We start from the raw sequence: 23,047 nt of genomic DNA on the forward strand, positions 1-23,047 counted from the left end.
TATGCTTCCTGCAGCGGCGTCGAGTTCAGTCAACCCACCCCATGCCTTCAAACCAAAGCCCTGTTTACACGAACCCGATAACAGGATCGAGTTGAGAAGTGAGTTGACTAGACCCTACCGAGTTTACATGAACCCGACCCGACGAGTGCAGAACCGGCTCTGGATGCGATTATGGCGGGACCTTGCATCGAGGCGAAGAACCAGCAGACGGCACCCGATTCTAGCTTTTCCCCTGAGGATCACTAGCATTTTCCATACTTTTGTCCTCTCCCACTGTACCTCGAGTCAACCCGACAGCGTTTACATGAACCCGTTAACCGGTTTTGAACCCGATAACTCAACCCGCTCCTGTCGAGTCCATGTAAATGCCGCTTAAATGTAATTCAACTCGAATGCTAAACCTGCGCAGCTACACGACATGTTTCGAAAGTATTCGACTGAAATGTCATTCGAATTGAATGAGCTACGCAAAGACATTCGAGATTTTGGAATGCTTTCGAAACGCGAACAGAGCAAGCACCAACCAATAGCATATCGCCATCGCTTTGCTCCGCCCACAGCCAGGCTGCGCGAGGTATCGCTATGGTGGCCACCATAGAACCACAGTACCGCAACCGCTTCGGTTCTGTGGTGGTCGATTTCGATATCTGCTGCTTTTTTATCGAATAGCTCGTGTACTTTCTAAATGAGTGCTTGAAGATAATATTACACAGCTTGGCGTTGAATGCGAAATTTGCACACGAATGCACAGATGACGACGACTGCACTCCGGTACGCTTGTTTATATCGATGTGTACAGAAAGCCAGTGCTCGTTTACCTGACACGAAGTGTTGGTTGTGCTATACTGTTATAAAGTAATATCTTCTCTTTCGAACCATTCATACTATTCCTTGTTTACATAGTACAAGTCTGTAGGAAGCGCTGATGCGATCGCCTACCTTGAAAGCACTTTACACTCGGTGACATCACGTACGGTCGGCGCTTTCGCTGATTCTCCCTGCTTTCTCCAGCATGACCATACAATACTTGATATAGATCGCTTTAGCCAGTCGAGGACATGAATGGGCTGCCGTCCTAGCATTGGTGGCCCGAAAAACATGCCGCGATGCAATAATATGCGGCTGTTGGACGTGCTGGTGTTGTTGTCAGTCTAGCGTGACCGCGGGAACCACTATATTTGCGCCGTTATACTTCGTGCAAACTGAAAACAATGCAAATGTAAAGAAGCGAAATTCGATGCATGCAGCAGCGCCATAGCAATACTGCGAGTGAATGCTGAAGCTTTCGAATGTGTTTGGAAACTGTCGTGTAGCACCACGGGTGCCTGTTGAGCCCCAATGTCATTCGAAGATACCCGTGTAGCACAGGTATAAAGCCCCTTTATGCTCATCCGGAGCCAGCTCTGCGCTCATCGGGTTCATGTAAACTCGCGGTAGGGTCGAGTCCACTCAACTCCTCAACTCGGCCCTGCGGTCGGGTCCAAGTAAACAGGGGCGCCTGGGTTCGCGTTGCGTCTGGTGCATGCGTAGATCTGTTCCAGTGTGCGCAGGCACGTGTCCATGGAGCAGAGCCCAAAGAATGAAGCTCAGAATCTGTAACTAAGTTCACCGCAGTTCTCATTCAAACAGCTTAGTGAGGACGTGTCTACTTCCCTAGCTGTGAACACTACTGTTTGAAATAAGACACCATTCATTCTCAGGCTTGGCAGGCGGCAGAAAGCTTTTGAAAATAAGCGTGCAAACAGAGCTGTTCGTGGTCCATAAGACGCTGCACAGAGGGAGGTAGCAGCACACCCGCCGCCCTAACACGTTTGCAGAGGCGATCACATGCACTACCTAGTCGACCAGAATACATGATTTCGAGAATGCTGAAAGTTTGCCCCCTCCGCCACTTTGGGGTAGGGGTCATTATAAGTTTCCGGACAGCCGAATTACCATCATTTTGTATGGAACTACTATAATCAACTACATCCTGCTCATGATGTCCATGATGATGCCGCACGACGCGATGCAACCACCCTGTTGTTACGCGTCATGGTTGTCTGCATAAGCGCACCGCTCAACTGATCTCACATTAATAGGGTATATACCCATGATGCTCGTACAGTCTAATGACGCGTTTCGAGCAGCATTCATTATGATAAAAGCAAATGCCTGCCTTAATCGGTCAGTGTACATTGGTCCATGATGCACAAAAAAAAATCGAATCAATATCTGTACGTCGTTGCTCACAGTAAAAGTAGTAATCTTACTCGTGCTCAATAGTCAAATTCTCCATCAACATTTAAACAGCTGCTGTACGCATGCATGATTTCCCTACAAATTACCTAAGTGGTTGTATGGACCCCCTTAATTCGTGCCACTCTTTTTATGCTGGTGACTATCAAAAATGACTACCGCTTCCACTCTACCCTCAACTCCCTACCCCTCACCCTCCTAGAAACTGACATCCCCTTCTCCCTTATTCCATTTCGGAGAAACCGATCTGGTTGTAGATGTACAAGAAGTTTGTTAGTTGCAGAGTAACATAAAAAAAATACAAATGGTGTCATGAAACTTTACCGTTGCCGGAGGACAGACTATAGACAAGCGTCAGCCCGTGACGTCAGCGAAGATGCGGTGGCGCTGGCGACAGCAGTGACTTTCGTGGTGTAGGCAAAAGCGCGGGCCGTCTGCATTGGATGCGCGGCGATTGCAGTGTTTTCGGGCATAATTCCCAATATTTCTACGAGCTGTGGTGCGGTTGATTGCGCCACGAGGCACAAAAAGCAAAATGGCACTTGTTTTAACATGTTTCTTGCGGTAGAATAAAGATGAGAGCGAAGGGCAGTGGCATTGAGCGCGACAAGTAGACTCTTCGGTGACGGATTGCCTTCGCGGCTAACATATATATGCGTTGCAGTTCTTCACCGAAACTAGATCAGTTCGTTTGCAACCCTTAATTATCATGACTGCTTTTCGGCGGTACGACGAATAGCGCAAGAACAACCGCCTGCAGCTCGTGCCCATTTTGATATATTGATATATATGTAAGAAGTTCAGACGCGATATATTCCGTGTGCGCATGATCCCGCAGGGAAGCTGCACTGTGAGTTCTATTCACTTGCAGTGCTGCCCGTGCATATGTTCACGCAGAAAGGACAAAAACGCTGCTGTGAAGGTAATTGCAATTACTTTGAGTGCGGTCACTCCAGTGCGATATTGCTGGTATAGGCCCGGACCTGTAAAGTATAGCTTTTCTCTGTTTGTACTTTCACGAGTTTCAACGAGTCTCTTCATCACCGGTTCTATAGTAAACATTGTTATGATCCGGGCAGTCCCGCATTATTATTTCTCATTTCTAAATTTTATTTTTGGAGGTCATTATAAGATCCTGACGAATGAATTAAATATCCACGTACAATCTAGCTCAGATCGAGCAGGATATATTTAATTATATATATGGTACATGGAGTTCAATGTCCCAAATAGGAATCAACTATGAGGGGTGCAAAATAAGCAGAATAAGATGATGGCATTTGAAAAAACAATTTCCAAGTATAATTAAAAAAGCTCAGCAGATCACGCACATTTCGCTGCAAGCGATCGTGGAGAATGTTTTATCTGCACTCATGCGTCTCTCATAGATCATAGAGAACAAAATGAGAGCTTTCGTACTGGCCGTCATGTACGTATTAACCTGTGAATGACCTTGCTACATCTGTAAGATGGGATAGACGTCAACGTCTTTTTTATCGGGCAGGCGAAAACAAGTTGGCAGTGCACTTTGCCACCATGTTAAAAAGATCTAAAGGATTGAGTTCTTCTTATTAGATACGAAATTCTATGATTTAAGTTGCCGGTAAAGTGAGCTAGAAATGTGATTGCCGATAATATTGTTCTTTAGAGTGAGTGCTTGAAGCAACAGAAAGGCAGCTCAATAGATTCGTCATATGAAAAACACACTTCCAGTCATTCATATTGTCGTCCTCCTTGCATGCGCTAGGAATAGGCCTGGGAGTTGAACAGGGTCGACTATTAGCCTTTCTTATACATTGCGCTTTCTCGTTTTTATTTAACTTAATCACTCACGGCCGTCGCACGTACCGCAGCCGCGCGCTGTTGAGGCCACGGAGGAGAAAGCCAATGCAGCGCTCTTCGCCAAGTAATTCTAGCTGTAATCGGCTGATAATGTGCGGAAATACTCTACAGGCATAAACCAAGCTATTTCTACGCATAAGCGAAGCTTACATCTTATTATATTCGCACGCGCGGACTGGTTTCGAAGGCAGCGTCGCTTTGCGCAGTGTAGGCACGCTGCGCTTTTGCCTACACCCCATGTCGCTGCCGATCGCAGCGCCACCTTTGTTTACAAACAGGACGCTTGTCTATAGGAAAAAGGTGCCATACTCGAGCACCTAAACTGTGGAGTAGATGTATCCATCTATATTACGGCCCCGCCGTGGTGGTGCAGTGGTTAGGGCGCTCGATGCGGGATCAAATCCCGGCTGCCGCAGCCGCTTTTCTGTGGAGACGAGAGGCAAGGCGCCCGTGTGTTGTACGATGTCAGCGCACGCTAAAGAACCCCAGGTGGTCGAAATTTCCGGAGTCCTCCACTACGGCGTCTCTCATAGCCTGAGTAGTTTTGAGACGTTAAGCCCCACAAACCAAACCAAACAATTTATATTATGCCTCATCAGGGAAAGTACTGCTACAGTATACGGATGCTCACAATTCATTGCAGTGGTTGCATACGTGTGCGCGTTTGCCGCGAAGCAGCACCTGCTCCGTCCGAGTTTCTTTTTTTTTTATCTCCTCATAATTGGTCGCATACACTGGAAATTTGGCACGGTCAGCTAGTCAAGCAAAAAAGCCTCGAAAACAGGCGTCATATTACAGTTCGCTGCGATTGAAGGGAAGCATTCAAGAATGAATTTTCACCGTTGTTACGCTGTCTGCACTGCGGAACGACGTGATGCGGACACTGCTTATTAGTGGAGCATCCGCATCAGGTCAGTCAAGACCCGAGTTAAAAACAGCGTTAACTTTTTCCTCATTTCGACAGTCTGTGGGCAGGTTTGTTTGGCATGCCTAGTGGAGCGTGGTTAAAGCAGATAAAACTGAAGCCGCAGTTGCCATCAGCATGCTCGAGCGGTCGCGATTATGTGTTCCTCCTCAATTTCTGCACTTTCTTCAAGAAGACAGAGCACGGGAAACAATAAATGACCGTTCCTGACTCATAAGAGTAATAATAATAATAATAATAATAATTGGTTCAATAAATGACCGTTCCTAATTGACTCATTATAAGAGTAATAATAATATAATAATAATTGGTTCACAGGAGAGTAAAAGCACAGTATTTGTCACTCTTCTTTCTGTGGACACCTGAAACGTGCCGTAAGGAAAGGGAGGAGGGTGGGAGTGAAAGCGGAAAGAAAGAAAGGGCTGCCGCAGTGGAGGGCTCAGGAGTAATTTCGATCACCTGGGGATCTTTAATGTGCACTGATATCGCACAGCACACGGACGCCACTTTGTTTCGCCTCCATAAAAACGCAGCCACCTGCTGTAGGGATCAAACCTGGGTACTCCGGCACAGTAGTTGGGCGTCTTACCACTGCACCACCGCGGCGGGGCAACAGAAACTGCTTCATTTATGGTTTCTTTGTATCTTTCGGGGTTCTTAATCGAACTTTGCTTAGATCCAATGGTTTGATTAATTCAAGTAATTAGACCAGTATGACGGATGACAGTGCGCGTGTCCGCTTTCAGCGACCAGTAATTCTACTTCAATTTTATTCCTGCTGTATAATACAGTCCTCCCAACTGAGTGGCCATAGTAACTTACGTCAACCACCTCGTGTAGGAAAAAAAATGGGGGAAACCTCCACCTTTAAGAGTATGACGCGATAGGCAACCACCTAACGTATAAAGCTCTGTTTCAGCCAAAGTCGTATGAAAGTGCCTGCGTAACCGGTGTGTAGCATGCCAGCATGCCTCAGCACCCAAGAGTACTGAATGTTGATTCTTATTCCATCTTCTCATCTCAAATGAGCGACCTAAGCAGGCCACTTCTCCCAACTTCCTGGTATCATGTGATCTCGTTAAGTCTTCAGTACCCGGCCACGTCAGCTGCCAACTAGCTACCTGCCAGCGACATGCCCGTGACTCCACTCGCAATGCCGAGTGGAGTCACGCGGGGGCTCAAATTTTCATTCGGTCCCAAAAGCGTACATTCACACTTGAGCGTTCAATGTTTAAAGAGTGACCGAAATTCGCCTCTGCCAATATGTCGCGGCGCGAGCGCGGAGTGACGAGCCAAGGGGGCGTGCGCTCAATCTTCTCCTCACCAATAACTTCCAACCTGTGCCACGAGGTACAACAGCCTGTCCGACAAATACTATGTTGAGACAATGGAAAATAAAAATGCTGCCGTTCGTAGGGACCTAGCCGATAGGAGAACAAAAATCTGTTTGTATTATTAGGTGTAGATCTTGGGAGGTATCATTCGTCCATGAACGTATCTGCCATTATCCAACAAGCCCACTTAGCCATTGGTCTTGAAAACTGCTGCTGGATAGTGGAGTTTCCCTGAAGAGTTTCGGAATGGGCAGGTGATTTTTGGGGTGTGGGCGCACATAAGGATATTGGTACAAGGGTTTGGCATCGCACGACGGGAAGCGGGAGGGGTACTACATGGGGTTAAGGATATTTTAAAAGTCGCAGCCGGTGTAGCGTGGTTTGCCCAGATCCGATTTAGGAGCACTAGCACTTCGACTCTCTTCGGTTTCGGATTCAGGTCGCAAATAGAGCCATTAGCACAAAGTCGTAACGTATCACATTATGTGAAGGGTCACCGAATGATGTAAAACCCCGCTTTAAAAGGCCCATGAAAAGCTGTTTACTATAGGACTATAAAACGCAACGCACACGAGCAGTAGGTATCCCCTCAATCCTCTCCACAACGCAGAAACATCTAAGCTAGCTTCATTAGCACCGAACATATCAGTGATCGACACTTCCAACACTTCCGCAGAACAGACTCCGGAGCACCCTCTGTCCATGGCCTTGCCAGCCCCGGAGAATACGGAAAAAATGCAACAGACAACAACGCTGCATGCGTACAGGGGAGTCAGTTTATGTCGTTAGCAATTACAATAGTTTCCAGTCTAGGAAGCTTTTGAAAAAATAAAAAAAAATCATTGTAAAGTATTTACTGCAGCATTAAGCTAAAATTACGAGGTGTTGTAGTTTGAATATTTCTGGAAATATTGTCACTGGACGGGTTACTGACATTTTACGTCTTCCATTTCTGAAACACGGTCATCGCCGATCACGCTACTAAAAGTGCGCAAGTGGTTTCGTTGCCTCCCCCTCTCCCCTCCTTTTTCCCCCGCGCAAGAAGCAGCAGTTCGCACTTACAGTTGACGAATGTGTACTTCGCGCGGAAGCCCAGGTCGGGGTACTCGTCGTTGGCGCGGAAACGGAGCATCAGGGTGGGCCCGGCAGAGGCCACGATGGGCGGCCGGAAGGTGTTGCCGTTATAGACGTCCACGCGCGAGCCGTTGCTGTCCAGGACTTCGACGTAAGACCATGGTGACAGCTGGAAGTCGGTGAAGACAAGCTGGACAAAACCGCGGTTGTCCAGGTTGCGCATCGTGTGCTCGGCGCTATAGTCACTCGGGTAGCCGACTGGAAAGTGTGGTGACTCCACGAACCCTGATGCACCGCCCTTGTGCTGGTAGTCCACTTGACCCTCGTGCGTGTACGTGTTGGCTGCACCAAAGAAGGCTGAAAAGTTAGCTTTGGCAAAGGTCGACTCCAAGCTTGTGCAGGAGCTACTATGTCAACAGAAGTGGAACGGTATTGGACATAATGTGTACAACGTTGATGTACCTGGTGGCGCGAGTACCAACCGGTCCAAATGAAACGCGAACAGTACACTTAGATTTTAGCACAACAAGGCTAAATACTTATGTATTTAGCCTTGTTAATGCTAGGAAAGTTCGATAACCGCTCCAAAACTTGCTTTATATCTCACATCCTTTAGCTATAGTTTTAGCGCTTTAGTGTTCATGCTTGAAAGTTCCCGCTTGTACATTTGTCCTTGGTTGTACATCCAGGCACTCTAATAGACGCGCAGCAGGGGAGCTGGGTGGAGACGACTCTTTACTGGACTGTAAAACTCGGGGAGGGGGGAGGGGGAGCTATAGATGCTATTTTAGTTTAACGTTTTGGTATGTTCGGACGGCTCAGACGCGCCTTCCAGGAATGCTCTCCTGCACTTTTCTTTTCTTTTCTCTCTGGAAACACTTCAGTTGCAGGCGCTGGCAATCAAGCGGTTTCGCCATGCTTTCTGCAGCTGTATACTCTCTCCAAGACGCTTTACTTCACACTTCAGGCAGCAGTATCCTGCACTAGTGACATTTTCCTTTCTGCTCCTTGCAAAGAACGGGATAAAACTGCCTAAAAATTCTTCACATCATAGGCCCTGCCGTCTTGTGACCACGTCTACACCCTACCGCCTTTGGGGCGGTGGGTCTCTACAGCGAATTGTGCATCACACTATACGCTAAGATGTGATTATTGCAATAGCAGAGCTATGCTGAGCACGGTAACGAAGTGCAGCGGGTGTGAAATGCTGCTGTGTTAGCACGAACTTCTGAAATTGTGAGCCAACAATTGTGCGATAAAGTTATTAGTATTAAGTGCAGCAAAGAAAAAAAAAAGGAATGACTGTCACAAGAGACAAGTATGTAAACAGCAAGTGGAGTCAGAGACGAACGTAAAACATTTGCCGATTCGCATCGAGTTACTGATATGGAAAACTGCATCGAAACGCCATCTAGCGACGCCATGGCGTTTCGATGCAATTTTCCCACATTTCACCACCGGCTGCAGGTACGTTTGTACCACTTTAGCTCACGATGGTACGTTATGCAGCCTGTGCAGGCAAGGTGGATATCATGTACAGGTACTTTAAAATTAAATGAAAAGCAGTGTTAACGAAACTTAGTTACTCATTTCATGCATGCGAATTACACTATGGTCCGTAGATCACGACCGTTACGCTTTGAATTAAAAGGAATTCTTTTTCCTAATATGTTACCTTCCATTTAATTTCGACGGCACCTGTACGTGACTGAGCATAATGATTGGAAGATTAATTGCGTAGAATAAACTAATTACCTATTTATTTAAGGTCAACATTACATTGCGAAATTGAAGGCTGGCAACATTAATGGCAAGCCCGATTTTTTATTTTTCTTAACCGGCAGTGTGGCTCTGTATATCGAACGTCAAAAATAACGCGTTTGAAAGCGCGTTAAGTCGACTTTTCCGCGTTGCATATTTTTACAGTCGCATCGCTTGCATTTATAATGCATGAAATAGACACCACTTGTGTATTTCAACATTTAGAAGAAGTTACTATAATTTCGGCGACGGTATCGCGTGCATCGACAGCATGTTAGCAATTCTCTGAGGGAAAGCCTACCCAACGAGCTTTCAAATGAGCATTTTCGACGTTCAACATTTCAAGCCACATTGCCGACTAAGCAAATTTATAAAGTGAGCTCAGTTTAAATGCTGACAGTCTGTAATTATATTGTATAACTTTGCCCATTAAATCAAATTAAACCTAGTTAATTTTAGTTGAAGTCTAATCATACTCTTTTCCGGACGGACATGCTGCCCGCCTTGCTGTCCGCTTGTGCAAAGCTCACCGCCGTATCTCTCGTCGGTTTTAAAATAACAATCTCTAAATTTAAAAGAAATTCACCCGGTATAGTTAATAACGGAGTCCGTTGAGTTGAAATCAGCCACGTACACCCTGTGTCCAGCTGCAGAAAAGCGATGTTGGTTGACCCTTCTTATTTTTTCTAAACAAACAGTGAAACAAGCGGTTTAATGTGATTAAAATGTTCACTAAATAAAACATACTTTGATTATTGGAGTCACACACATTATTGGTGACACACAGACACGCGGCGGCCGAGGGTGCATCCGCGTCCGCACAAAGCAAATTAAGTGGTCGGTTTCAAGCGGTATACAGCACCTTGAGTGCAGGACGTCTTTTACTAGCGCAAAATGAAAAAAGTGGCTCGCTTTATTCTGAGAACGCGCCATATTGAAAGCATTTCATCTGCTGATGTTGAAAGGGCGCGTTCATATTATAAGGGCGAGCCATCTCCTATGATGATGGAAGAGTCGTCTTGCAGTTGATGGTCGGCGATCATTCTTAGAAATCCGTGCAGTCTTTGAAAGGGCACATGTTGCGGTATGTATACATGTGTATGTATACATGTGCTACCTATACAAAACTAAAAAAAAAAAAAAAAAAAGAAAAGAAAAGATAATATAGGCACAGGCAAGGGAATAAAGACAAACATTTAAGACTCAATTAAACGCACTTCTTAAAGTGCCGATATTTTTTGCATGTCATGCTGCCGTTAGTATTTACTTCTCTCTATTTCTGAACGGGAAGAAAAGCTTGGCGCGAACGTGGCGGGTGTGGCGCGTGATGGCGCTACGAATGAGCGTGCGTCGCCATAAGTAGGCATGGTCATCTCGTGCTCGCAGGTTTGTTGAGACTGTGCAAAAGCAAAACTTTAAAGCTTTCCTGAAGCTTAAGGTACTAAGTTTCTAGACATCTTACAACTTTCCATTTAATCATGAATTCCTGTCTTAAGATTCGTTACTTGACCAGCATTTCTCTAATTAGTAAAACTAGTAAAGTGTGGATAGTTTTATTTAGTTCGTTACAATTATTATGCCAAAATACGCCTAAATTAGTTAGTTCGCAGTTGATAGCTCGATCCTCCTCACCATGGACTTTGTGCAATGTGATCTAGTTGACAATTGTGCACCCCTTTGTGAGAGGCGTACGTAATGCGCTCACGTCCTGACATACTCCCGAGCTTCTGCTTCCCGCTGTTGCACAACAACAATGACCCCTCGAAGAAAAGATCAGCAAAATGCTTTTCCACATCCTCGATTGCGTCTTCCGAACGGAATTTCTCGCCAGTATGTATTCGCAACTCGTGAGTGGGCTCACACCCGCCAATGACACACCACTTAGTCCCGTAGGAGTTCTTTTCTTTTCTTTTGCTAGGCAACTGCGCCCGTTTGAGGTGTCCTCAACCGACCTCGCACCTCCCTTTCAAGTTTAACACAAGAAAAGAGCGGACAAGAGAAACAACGAGGGCTATGTAATACTAACAATGAGGACAGTCTTCTATTTTCCGTCCGAAATCCAAAACAATGCGGAGTCGCCAAGCGCGACTCCCACCTCTACGCCCTCTCTCCCAGCGAAACGTTACAAAACTGAAGCGGCCGACGTCAATGAATCCGCGCTCAGGTACACGCTGCATAAATTTACACATTACGGGGCTTTCAGCGCTATTTTGCTCGCGCGACAGCAGCCTTGCATATTGCATCCAGCATACCACCAACCGAGCTGCCTGCCTGTCACATCCTTTTGGAGTTGGCAGTCATTGCGCGAGCGCGGAAAAGCGCACGGACGACCGCGGAGCGCGTCAACCCGCGTCGTCGCGTTTTGCAACATTCGTCGGGGTGGCGGCGCGTGAAGCCCGCAGCCGCAAAAGCCACATGGTCTACGCATGCTGTTTCGGCATTTCCATAGCGCTCCTTCTCTGGCCGCCGCGCCGAAGGTAGACTGCGCCGTGCGCACTCAGCCTTGAAGGTCGACTTACCCGTGGCGGTGAACTCTATGCTGAAGGCGTCGGCGTAAGAAAAGCTGTACAGGAAGTCTATGGAGAGAAGCTTGGTCTTAGACTCGTACTTCTGGACCGTTTGATTGGACCTGATGCCGCAGAACTCTTGACCGGACTTCCCCACCGTCGGCTCTTTCACCCATACATAGTCGCACCTGTCGAGAAGGAAAGAAAAAAAAACGCGCATGAGAAATAAGTTTTAGTTCGCTCTTATAATTGTTTTCTGACATTTTCACCCACAAGAAGGGTACAAAAAGCTTGTCGATAGATACATGCAAATATTGTTGGGAGGATGTGTATGTTTCTTTTCATCTAATTACAATCGAATGATCCGAATATATATTACGATCAATTTCGTCCTGAGTAAAAAAAAAAAAAAAAAAAAAAACCGTCATGGGGGTTCACCATGTTTGCACGGTCACCGCATGCTTATTTCTGCACTTATCTGGCATGCGCTTTTTAAAGCCATTAGTGTACAATCAATCGGATTTCCATGCTCATACAGGAGAGCCAGATTCCTTTGCTATTATGTTATCGGTATACTATCAGCACGACAAATACAGTAGTGACAGACATATTTGAAATTTGCGGGCTCAAGTGTTTGGCTTCAGTTCGATTTTTATTTGTGTCATTTCATGGACGATCCGCAGTATGTCTTTTTATCTGTATGTTCTAAATTATGCTGCAATTTTCAAGTGCCATATTATGAGGTTAAATGTATACCTGCACAAGTAGACTCAATCAAGGCTGTTCAAATGACAGTTAATTATCCGCGGTCACAACTTTCGGATGAAGTATTACCATCAGCCTGCAGTGCAATTCAGAGTGAGCTTTGCTGAGTGAGCTGAAAAATAAAACAATAGAAAACCTATGGACTGTTCGTTAGATATTTTCACCGACACAGTGGTTCCGTGGACAGTGGGATATTATGCGGAGTGTGCTGAAGTAAGAAAAAAAAAGCACAATCTTGGCAGTCATTTTTCATAGTGTCATCACTTGCCAGCCATGATATTTGTACCCAGCTATTATGTAACAATGTCTCTAACTGCCATTTTTAAGATAATAAAATGAAATTAAATACGAAAAGTCGTTACTTGCGCCATACTCTGCAGGGCACTCTTTTTGATACATGTTTTTTAGTACCTTAATAGGCTTTTCGGTACGGTTCGTCTTTACGGCTGGTTGGTAATCATCGTTCACATATGTATCTTTGGCAGCAATACCTTGGATGTATCATAGACCGCAAAGATTTACGGGGGACAAGTATACGGGCACTTACAACAGGTTCATATGAGCTGCTCACTAAAAGAAATATCTTGGTGAAGTCACGTAATCCAGTCGCATGAACAATATTCACAGTGTGATGAGACGCGATGCTCTATATACTTGTAACACTACCATGCAACTTTTTTTTTTTTTTTTTTTCAAGAACATGTCTCCTATAAACTTTTGACATATGGCAGTCGGAGCGGCCAGCTTTGACTTGTGTAAGGGAGGTTGACTAACAGGGCACAGCTCTCAACGATGTGAAGAGCCGAGAAGTTGCTTCTTCGCCAACACCCCCCACCCTTCCTAATTTCCTCCCAAACAGCGGCCGAGAGCCATCGTTATTAAGGGCTTTGTGCATTCTTTCCCGCCGACAGCACTTTTATATTCCATTACATTCCTTGTCTTTGCTGGCTGTAGTTGACGCCACTTTACAAGCCATGCAAAAAAAGTGAAACATTAATTTGCAGTCTTCTGTTTGCGGGGCAAATGCTGCGCGAGGAAAAAAAAAAAAAAGATGTCCATTTTCTTTCGACGAAAAGCTTCGCACCATGGATGGTCTGCGCCTGAAACGGTCGAAAATATGCCGCAAAATGACTTGAAAAAGCTCCTTTGATAAATAAATAAAAAACTCTCTTTAGAAAACACTGCCAACCACATTCTGGCGATACAGCAGTTTCCAGTGTCGGAAACAAAGTAAAAGTGGCGGTTGCGGCTGACGTACGCCGCAATTGATTCGCTGTAGAGTTTCACGTCTCCTAATTACTGCTTTTCTAGCGCCTCGGGCGAAACAGTGCTCTTTTTTTTTTACACGCTCGCGCTCCGTTTACTTTTGAGGGGCTGCTGTTACATACACACGGCATTTTTTTTCTTCTTCTTCTTTCCTTACTGAGCACCATCGTTACAAAGGCCGTCAGTCAGCTGAAGAAGTTTTCTCGGCGTAAAGGAAAGGGCGTACGGCGCACGCCTCCTTGCGCCGTGCGGGCTAGCAAGCGGTGTACATCTTTTCAACTTATTTGAGGAAAGAAGGCATTGGCGCACCTGTGAAGGATGCGCTACTAGCCTAGATAAAAACATATAATATATATATATATATATATATATATATATATATATATATATATATATATATATATATATATATATATATATATATATATATATATATACAGGGTGTTTCATCTAAGATTTTACCTATTTTTTAAAAATAGGAAAATTAAGTTTTATTGTCGATTCTTTTTTTAGCTGTTGTATTAAGAGTAGAGAAAAATCAGGAGCCTTAAAGGGTACTAATTAGCTTATTAATTAACTAAGATTACCTAATTAACTTTTTCTTTATACCAGCTAGAAGCTACTTTTAAATTGCAACAGTGAGCTACCGGTGTGAGAATGCCAAATGGTATTTTAAACGACAAGAAACGTGCACTTCTTAAGGACTGCAGCGCTCGCAATTCTGGCCACTTTCGACGCACGAAAACGAAACCTAGCAGATGAAGCGCGGAAATTGTACGCGCCCACGAGTGACGCAGTCGTGACGTCGCCGGGCGAATCAAGCCGTCTGAAGGCGGCTGCTGCCGCTCGTGAAATACTCATCTGACGCTGCGTCATCACATACAGTGGTGCGATATCTGTGCATGTACTGCTTTTCTTTTTATTTCACCCTCTGAGAGACAAAGCTCGTAGCCAAGAAGGAGGGCTGATTTGCCCATACCATCAGCGCTACGCCCGCACCATGACAAGCTTCGCCCGCAATGCGTTGGTGATATCTCAAGATCGTACCAGACCATGACGCTGCTCCAGGCGCGTATTTCGCGGGCGGCAGCGGCCGCCTCCATACGGCTGGTTTCTCTCGGTGACGTCACGGCTGCGTCACTCATGGGCGTGCATAAGTGCGCGCCTCGACTGCTAGGTTTCGTTTTCGTGCGTCGAAAGCGGCCAGAATTGCCAGCGCTGCAGTCCTTAAGAAATGCGTGTTTCTTGTCGTTTAAAATACTATTTGGCGTTCTCACACCGGTAGCTCATTGTTGCAATTTGAAAGCAGCTCCTAGCTGGTATAAAGAAAAAATTAATTACGTAATCTTAGTTAATTAATAAGCTAATTAGTACCCTTTATGGTTCCTGATATTTCTCTACTCTTAATACAACAGCTAAAAGAAGAATCGACCATAAAACTTTATTTTCCTATTTTTAAAAAATAGGTAAAATCTTAGATGAAACACCCTGTATATATATATATATCCTTTCCACGGCCACTTTGAGCACTTTCAGTTTCTGGTATGTGGTTAGTGTGAGCAGAGGATGCAGAAAGAAGTACGACGAAAAGGCGAGCGAGCGCGTTAGCGTGGCCGAATAAAGGAGGCTCGCTGGACGCGTCGAACTGAGGCACTTCGCAGCCGGCTCAGCTTTGCCGGGGTTTACTATGGATGGCGTATCGATCGCCAAAGAAGCGGGGTCCTGAGCGACTTGAAACTCGGCAGCAGACCTCTGCTTGGAGCGTGGCTTAGAGCGAAGTGAAGGAGAAAACACGCAAGCCCATCGGCCGACTGCCTTGGTCGCCGGGCTGGCCTGGGTAAATTGATGAAGGGCAGAAGGTGACGCCCGCTCTCGCCTCTGGGACGCCGCATCGACTACCAGCCAGACTTCTTCTTGACGGAACTCGCTCAAGTCCGCGGTGGGGCATTGAACTGGCATCCACCCCCTGTCACGAAAGCAGGGTAAAATGACGCCGAATGGAGAAGTCTCTTTCGAGCCGCCTCCCACTGGGAATGTCTTGGCCCCATCGCGTGAAAGAGAACGGCGATAAAGAAAAATTTTAAAATATGCGCTGCACATGTCTTGTCGGCTACCATACTCGGTTGGCCGTCGAGAGCTGCAAAGGACCGCACGCGGAATAAAGGGCGGCACGCGACAGCCGATGCGTGAATAATAAGAAAAGGATGCTGCTTGTTTACCGCTGTGGGATGCATTCGGTATTCGCTGCTTAAAAAACGGATATGGCTATTACTCATGACCGGAAACAGATCTCCAATTGAAAGTACTTACGCCTGAATGCAACAGTTGAAAAGTTATTTATCAAAAATTAGCTAATCAGCTTCCTACTGAACGTTCGCGTGTTCTCTGATGTGCCACAACACTGCCGTCCTCATACCTCAAATAATCCATATTTAAAAATATTAGTGCTGGCTTCCTTGAAACAGCTGGTATATACCGGGTGTTTCAGCGAGCACTAAAAATAGCTAAAAATGGCGAACGTGAGTTTGAAATTATCAGCGCCAAAGTTTATCAAACGCTCTCGTAATTATAAAAATAATCAACTACAATTCACTAATTATAACTTTGTAATCAACGCGCTTTGGTGGTTAGTGCCGATGGGATTTCGAAGCCGAAGACAAGGCGATTTCATATCAGATTCTGAAATGACGAAGAACTCGTTTCCTAAAGCCCGGCGACGCGAGGAATTCCCGCGCTCATTTCCGCGCGAACCAGAAACTAGTGCATACGACTAAAGAGGGGCTTTACATAGGACGTGCAGGAAGCTCCGCGCAGAAGCGACATCCGCTGATGACGTGTTGCAGAGGCTACGGCCTCTACGGCTTTCAACTCAAACTGCAAGCGAAACTGTGCGACGTCATGACCTTTGAGGGGCACAAGCCACTTTATCTTGAGTTGTATCCGACTAAAGTATTTCATTACAAACATCATTCGGCGAGCAAAGGTGAGCTTCTCGCGAGGTTCCGAGTTTTTACTCTTACGCTGTAAGAGGGCCGGAACGGTAAACGTTCCGGTAAAGAACGGTGTTATCAAATCCGTAGAAATACTCCAGCAAGGGCGACCTTGATGTCGGAATAGTAAAAAGAATGGCGGGCGGGAAGTAAGGGGGAGGGGGGGGGGGGGGGGGTCACAAGCTTCGCCTTAAGGGCATGACGCTACAGCTTTAACGGCTCCCGTCCGCTGCTCCTCTTTTGGATGCTCGTTAGCATATACGCACTTTGCCCTTCTCCTATAATCACAAATGCCTTAATTTGTGCCTCTGTTATCTCACAAGTACCCGTTTGCATAATGCGAAAGACCATCCGACACAGATATAAATACCCGCTTAGCCAAGCCGTACGACTCGGAACGCAAGGGTCTAGGAGGGTTCGATATCCCCTTACCCTCGCATCTCAATTGGGAAGCCCGAGTTGGCAGCTCCTGCCAAATTGGCCATGTCACGTGGCCTCGTGACGTAACACAAATTAAAAGCCAATCAGTGTCCGGCCATGCCAGCTACCACCTGCCAGAGGCATGCTCGTGACTTTTCGCTCACAACGCGGATGACGAGAGTGCCGACATCAGATTTTCTGGAGAACGGGCCCTTTAACGCTATCCCACTAAAAAATAAAAAGAAACAAACAGATTAAATCGTACTATTCATGTAGCGTCGACTAAAGTCCTTATTTCCCTTACTCTCCCTATTCTTTCACCGAGTGCTTGACTTCAGGGCTCCAGAGATGAACAGCGGACTTTAGCGGAGCTAAAGCCATTTTCACTGGCGCGTTAGTGTTGGCCCTAAATAATTTTTTTGAAGCCCACAATGTGTTCCCGTGTGTGCTCTGTAAACAAGCGCCCGATATTGTCCGAGAAGTCGGTTACTTTCGTCCAGACTGCGGTCTCGCTGAGATGCCCACCGCACTTTATTTAGGACCGAAGCTGCACACTATTCTCAGTAGTTTTTTGCAGCACTACCAAAGCTGAGTGCAGAGGCAACGCTCTGACGCTGCGGAATGTAGTGCCAGTATAAAATGGTCATAAAAGCTTATGGAATAACACGCTTTGAAGTGCGCAGTCGCGAAGCTCTGTTTCAAATCGAGCCTTAAAGTACGCTCACGTTACATGAGCTATTTTTCGAGTTTAGCGTTCGTGGCTTCTAGCTTCCACAGTGCTGCAAGGAACTGTGGACTGCCCAGATGCACCTCTAACAAAGGCACAATTGAAGAGGCACATGCTCGCCCAATGTCCATATACTTGTCACACGAACCACCTCGTGTATATTTACGAGCACTTACAACACACCGTTTTCACCCACTCAGCAAGATTCTGGATGAGAGGCCGGACTGCAGTTTTACAAGTGCACTCCGCTGCCATCAGTCGCAAGTACCGACAGGATATGCCCTCCCATATCGTCCCACCCAACCACCATGGACGATGGATAAACCTTTGGTGCACCTTCGTGTTCCCGGAATACTAAAGAAATCAATGGTACCAATTAGTGGACTCAAACAACTTACTCTGGCACACATCTGGTCAGAATATCCCAATTATATTCACGTATACACCGATGGATCTGTGTCAGCACAGGCATCCGCTGCAGCTGTGGTCATACCAGCTCAGAAAACGACTCAGCATTTCCTTTTGGGACATACCTCTACATCAACCGCTGCCGAACTTGTAGCCATTTGGGAATCTATTCGCTACATATGTGGGGAACCACCTCAAAAATGGTGTATATTCACGGACTCGAAGACTGCATTACAAATTTTGGAAAACTTCTTACGCCACACTGCCTATCAGTCCCTGGCACTAAACATTATGGAGCTCATCACATCTGCCCAGCTGCAAGGCCACATGATAATGTTTCAATGGATCCCTGCCCATGCGGCCTCCATGGGAATGAGCAGGCCGATGTTGAAGCGAAAAGCGCACTCATCAATGGCTTCCAAACAGCTGTGCCTTTTTCAAGAGCGGATACGACGTGTCTTCTAAAGAGTTGTATGAATATTGCTACAGCAGCTTACTGGGCTCAACCAGACGCCCGACACATCCGTCTAAGAAGGCTCGATCGAACATTTAAACTTAATGTTCCGCGTGATATTCCGCGTCATCAGGCATGCTTGATACATAGCTGTAATCGAACATGCAGCGTTAGTTATAGCATTGTGAGATCCGCAGTGATTTCACTAAATGTGCCAGCAGGCAGAGTTGTAGGCTGTGGGATCGAAGTGACGTAGAACAGGCGGTGCAGTGAGGATCCGGCGTAAAGTATTGAAGGCATCGTCGCACGTTGGCGACCACGACAAAAGGTCGGAACTGCCGGACAGAAGGTCTGTCAAGGGAGCAACAATTGAAGCAAAATTTCTAATAAAGCGGCGAAAGTAAGAGCACAGCCCGAGGAAGCTACGTAGATCTTTGATGGAAGTCGGTTTGGGAAAGGTTGCTATGGCACGAAGTTTGGCAGGATCTGGAGATACACCTTCTTTGGAGACAACGTGGCCAAGAATGGTGAGCTGGCGGGCGGCAAAACGACATTTTTTCAAATTCAGCTGCAGTCCGGCATCAGATAGGCAGGTCACAACGTGCTTCAGACGGTAGAGGTGTGTGTCAAAGTCAGGAGAAAAGACGACAATGTCGTCGAGGTAGCAGAGGCACGTCTTCCACTTTAGGCCACGCAAAATGGTGTCCATCATTCGCTCAAATGTTGCCGGAGCATTACAAAGGCCAAACGGCATAACTGTAAATTCGTACAAGCCGTCGGGAGTTACAAAGGCAGCTTTGGGGCGATCAGCCGCTTCCAGGGGAACTTGCCCTTGCCAGTAGCCGGAACGTAAATCTAGGGAAGAAAAGAGCTCGGCGCCTTGCAAACAATCGAGAGCGTCGTCGATGTGTGGGAGAGGGTAGACGTCCTTTCGCGTAATCTTATTAAGGCGGCGATAATCGACACAGAAGCGGATAGAACCATCTTTCTTTTTTACGAGGACAACAGGTGACGCCCAAGGGCTGCTTGAGGGCTGAATCACGCCATTCCGAATCATTAGATCGACTTGCTCTTCAATAGCCTGGCGTTCGGTTGCAGACACACGATAGGAGCGCTGTCGCAGTGGTGCGTGGGTGTGGGTGCCGGTGCCAATGCGATGAGTGACTGTGGAAGTCTGACCCAAACAACTTTGATGAGCGTCGAAGGAGGAGCGAAATTGATGTAGTAGGTTCAAAAGCTGAGTGCGCTGCGCTGGAGGAAGATCAGCGTCGATGGAGCGGAGGAACAAGTCTGTAGAGAAAGAAGCGGGCGCAGGTGAAGGGGGGCTGAGCGCAGTCACGGCAGAGTGTGATGCGTCGTCAGGTTCCTCGGAGATCAGAAGAGATGCGATTGGCTAGATACTGCCGAGGCATTCACCATGGCGCAAAGCAGTAGGGGAGTTAAATGGGTTAGAGACCCATAACATGGAAAGGCCAGCGGAAATAGCGAGCACAGCGTAGGGCAATGGAAGACACTTCTTGCGGCACAGGAAAGTATGGGCTGGTGTGAAGAGAACGGTCTCATCGCTAACAGAGGCACAAGCTACACGAACAAGCACAGAAGAGCAGGGAGGAAGGAATATCTTCGGCGACGAGGGCTTTAGCACAGGAATTTCGTGGATCAGCGTTTGGTAAGGCGTCGGGCAAAGTCGAGAACCCCACTTCAGCTCGAGCACAATCGTAATAGCAGCGTGACGCGACAGGAAATCCCAGCCTAAAATAACAGCGTTTGAGCAACTTGGCAGCACGACGAACTCAATCGTATAAAGGTAATTCTGGATAACTACTCGAGTGGTGCACGCTGCTAAAGGCTTGATATGCTGAGCGCTGGCCGTTCGCAGCGAAAGTCCCGCAATTGGCGTCTTCACTTTCTTTAAAGAGCTACATAGTTTTGCGTCCATAACCGAGCAGCACCAGTGTCAATTAGAGCCATGGCAGCAACGCCCTCGACGAAAACGTCAATAAGGTTGGCCGGCCGGCGACAGATGAGGACTGAAACTTCGACGGGTCGCAGTTCTCGCCTCAGGAACTGCGGCCTCTAGTTTTCCTCACATGAAGCGTTCTGTCGACGTCGCATCGGAGAGACAGAGCGGCGTCGCGGCGACGGTGAACGACGGTCGGACATGGCTGAGCGATCTGGGGAGAAGTGACGGCTGGCTGGAGGCTCAGTAGGCGCGGAATACTGAGGCGTCGAAGACCAGTACCCAGAACCATGAGTAGGTGGTGCCGACACTGGGAGACGGTTTCGACAATAACGAGAAATATGTCCAGCCAGCCCGCAAGTGTAACAAATTGGCCGGTTATCTGTCGTGCGCCAGGAATTGCGCGGTCTTGGAGCCGGTCGAATAAACTGCGCAGGTTCTCGAGCAGAACCAGGAGGCGGCTGAACGTAGGCAGGTCGCGGCGGAGCATAAGTAGGTGGTGGTCGGGCAGCAACAGCCGCATATGTCAACGGGGCTGCGACAGGCATGGATTGAGGGGCTAGAGGAAGAGATTCAGCTACTTGTTCCTGAATAATCTGGCGCAAACTGGGAGCTAGGTGTGAGGAAGGCTCTTCATGGCAGGACATAAGGGAGAGCTGTCAAGCAACTTCTTCCCGAATGAAGCTCTTGATTTGTGGCAGCAGCGCAGAATGTTCAGCTGCATCTGTCAGGCCAGCAAGCGACTCAGAGTGCATAGTGTTCGCGCGAGTTATGGCCCTTTGTTTGCGCAGTTCATCATAACTTTGACACAGTATGACCACTTCTGCGACGGTGCAAATATCTCGAGCAGTCAGCATCTGGAAGGCGTCGTCATTAATGCCTTGCAGAATCTTGTCGGCCTCTGACATCTGTGCGTTCACGCGCTTGCACAAGTCGACGACGTCCTCGATATACTTGTGAAATTCTCACCAACCAAACGCTGTTCAACGCGGAGTTTCCTCACAGCCGGACGGCCGAAAACTTCAGCGAAGCTAGCTTTGAACACAGACCATGATGGAATGTCCGCTTCATGGTTGCGAAACCATAGATTTGCTCCGCTGGTAAGATAACGTTGCTTAACTTCGTTTCCGCGTCCCGTTTGTTATAAGCGCTCACTCGCTCATAGGATGTGAGCCAGTCCTCGACGTCATGGTCGTCAGTGCCGCTGAAGATGGCGGTGTCTCGCTGGCGGAGGGAGCCGGGGCAGATAATGGCCGAGCCAACTTGTACGGCTTGGTGGTTAACGTCCTCAGGCATCGCAGGAGGTGGTAATGTGCGGCTGCGGAGTTCCAGGGGGAGAGGATAAATCTTACCCAGCACCTCCACCAAATGTAAAATGGGGGTTTATTGGGCAGATCAGCAGGACTCGATTAGCAGGACTCGATCAGCAGGACTGGGCAGATCAGCGGCGAGCACAGCGACAGCGAACACTGTCAGGTCCAACACGCGCAGCGATCACGATGTCACTGCCTATAATGTTCCTCGTGTACTTCTTCCTCTTCACAATATTTTTTCTGGACAAATAAAGACGTTTAACAACAGCTACGAATTAACTTCGTTTTCGACGATGTATTACCAAAAAAGGACAACAAAATCATGCTGAGTCACTGCTGAGCGCACCCTCGAAGGAGCAGGGAGCCTGCTCCCATCGCGCAATGTCATTGCCACTGAATCAGCTCAATGCGAGGATCGCAGCTGCCGGCGAAGAGTTTTCTGTTTGCTTTCTTGCTTTCTTTTTCTCCCCCCCCCCCCCCCCACCCCTTTCCATCAGTTTGAGCGAATTCGACGTCCGTTTACGATGCAACGTCCCAGTTTTTCTTGTGGAACTCGTCTCCCTTAGTTCAGTCGTGAGAAAGTTGCCTCCTCAGCACATTAGGCTTGTCACTGTGATAGTGCTCTCCAAGCTGGCACATATGTTTAACCTCCCCCAAACTGTTTTCCGTGTTGGATGGAAAAAAACAGCGCAAAAGACAAGCACCAGAGCAAAGAAACACAAGACAGAGCTCGTCTTGTGTTTCTTTGCTCTGGTGCTTGTCTTTTGCGCTGTTTTTCTATCCAATATGTTCCAACAACTCGACCGTTTGGCTATAGTGTTTTCTGTGTGTCGCAATCATGCTTCTACTCTCGTGCCGAGCCATATCTCGAAGTGCGGCTCGAGTGGTTTCCAGGACACGCCGCATTCTCTTAAATGAGGGGCGCCCGCTTCGGGCAGCTGTTATTCCTAAAGCACGCTAAGTAATCGTCTTTTTTGCATCTCTCTTTGCCCTCTGATAATTTCAGGCCCTTTCACGGGATGCGGGCCAATGCTTTTCCTGACAATGCAAGGCCAGTGCGACT

The 23,047-nt window shown here is 47.2% G+C and overlaps 1 protein-coding gene across 1 annotated transcript in view; it reads right to left on the reverse strand.

Moving 5' to 3' along the window:
- The window catches only part of Culd (CUB and LDLa domain), a gene marked incomplete in the record, with an annotated part of 148,476 nt that overhangs the window by 19,208 nt on the left and 106,221 nt on the right, over positions 1-23,047 (reverse strand). The window contains 2 exon segments of the mRNA XM_084589058.1: positions 7,402-7,755; positions 11,694-11,869. Coding sequence (XP_084445184.1) covers positions 7,402-7,755; positions 11,694-11,869 — 530 coding nt within the window.

Source organism: Amblyomma maculatum, chromosome 1 (assembly GCF_055883805.1).
Source record: "Amblyomma maculatum isolate TAMU_Amacu chromosome 1, ASM5588380v1, whole genome shotgun sequence".
NCBI classification, from domain to species: Eukaryota; Metazoa; Arthropoda; class Arachnida; order Ixodida; family Ixodidae; genus Amblyomma; species Amblyomma maculatum.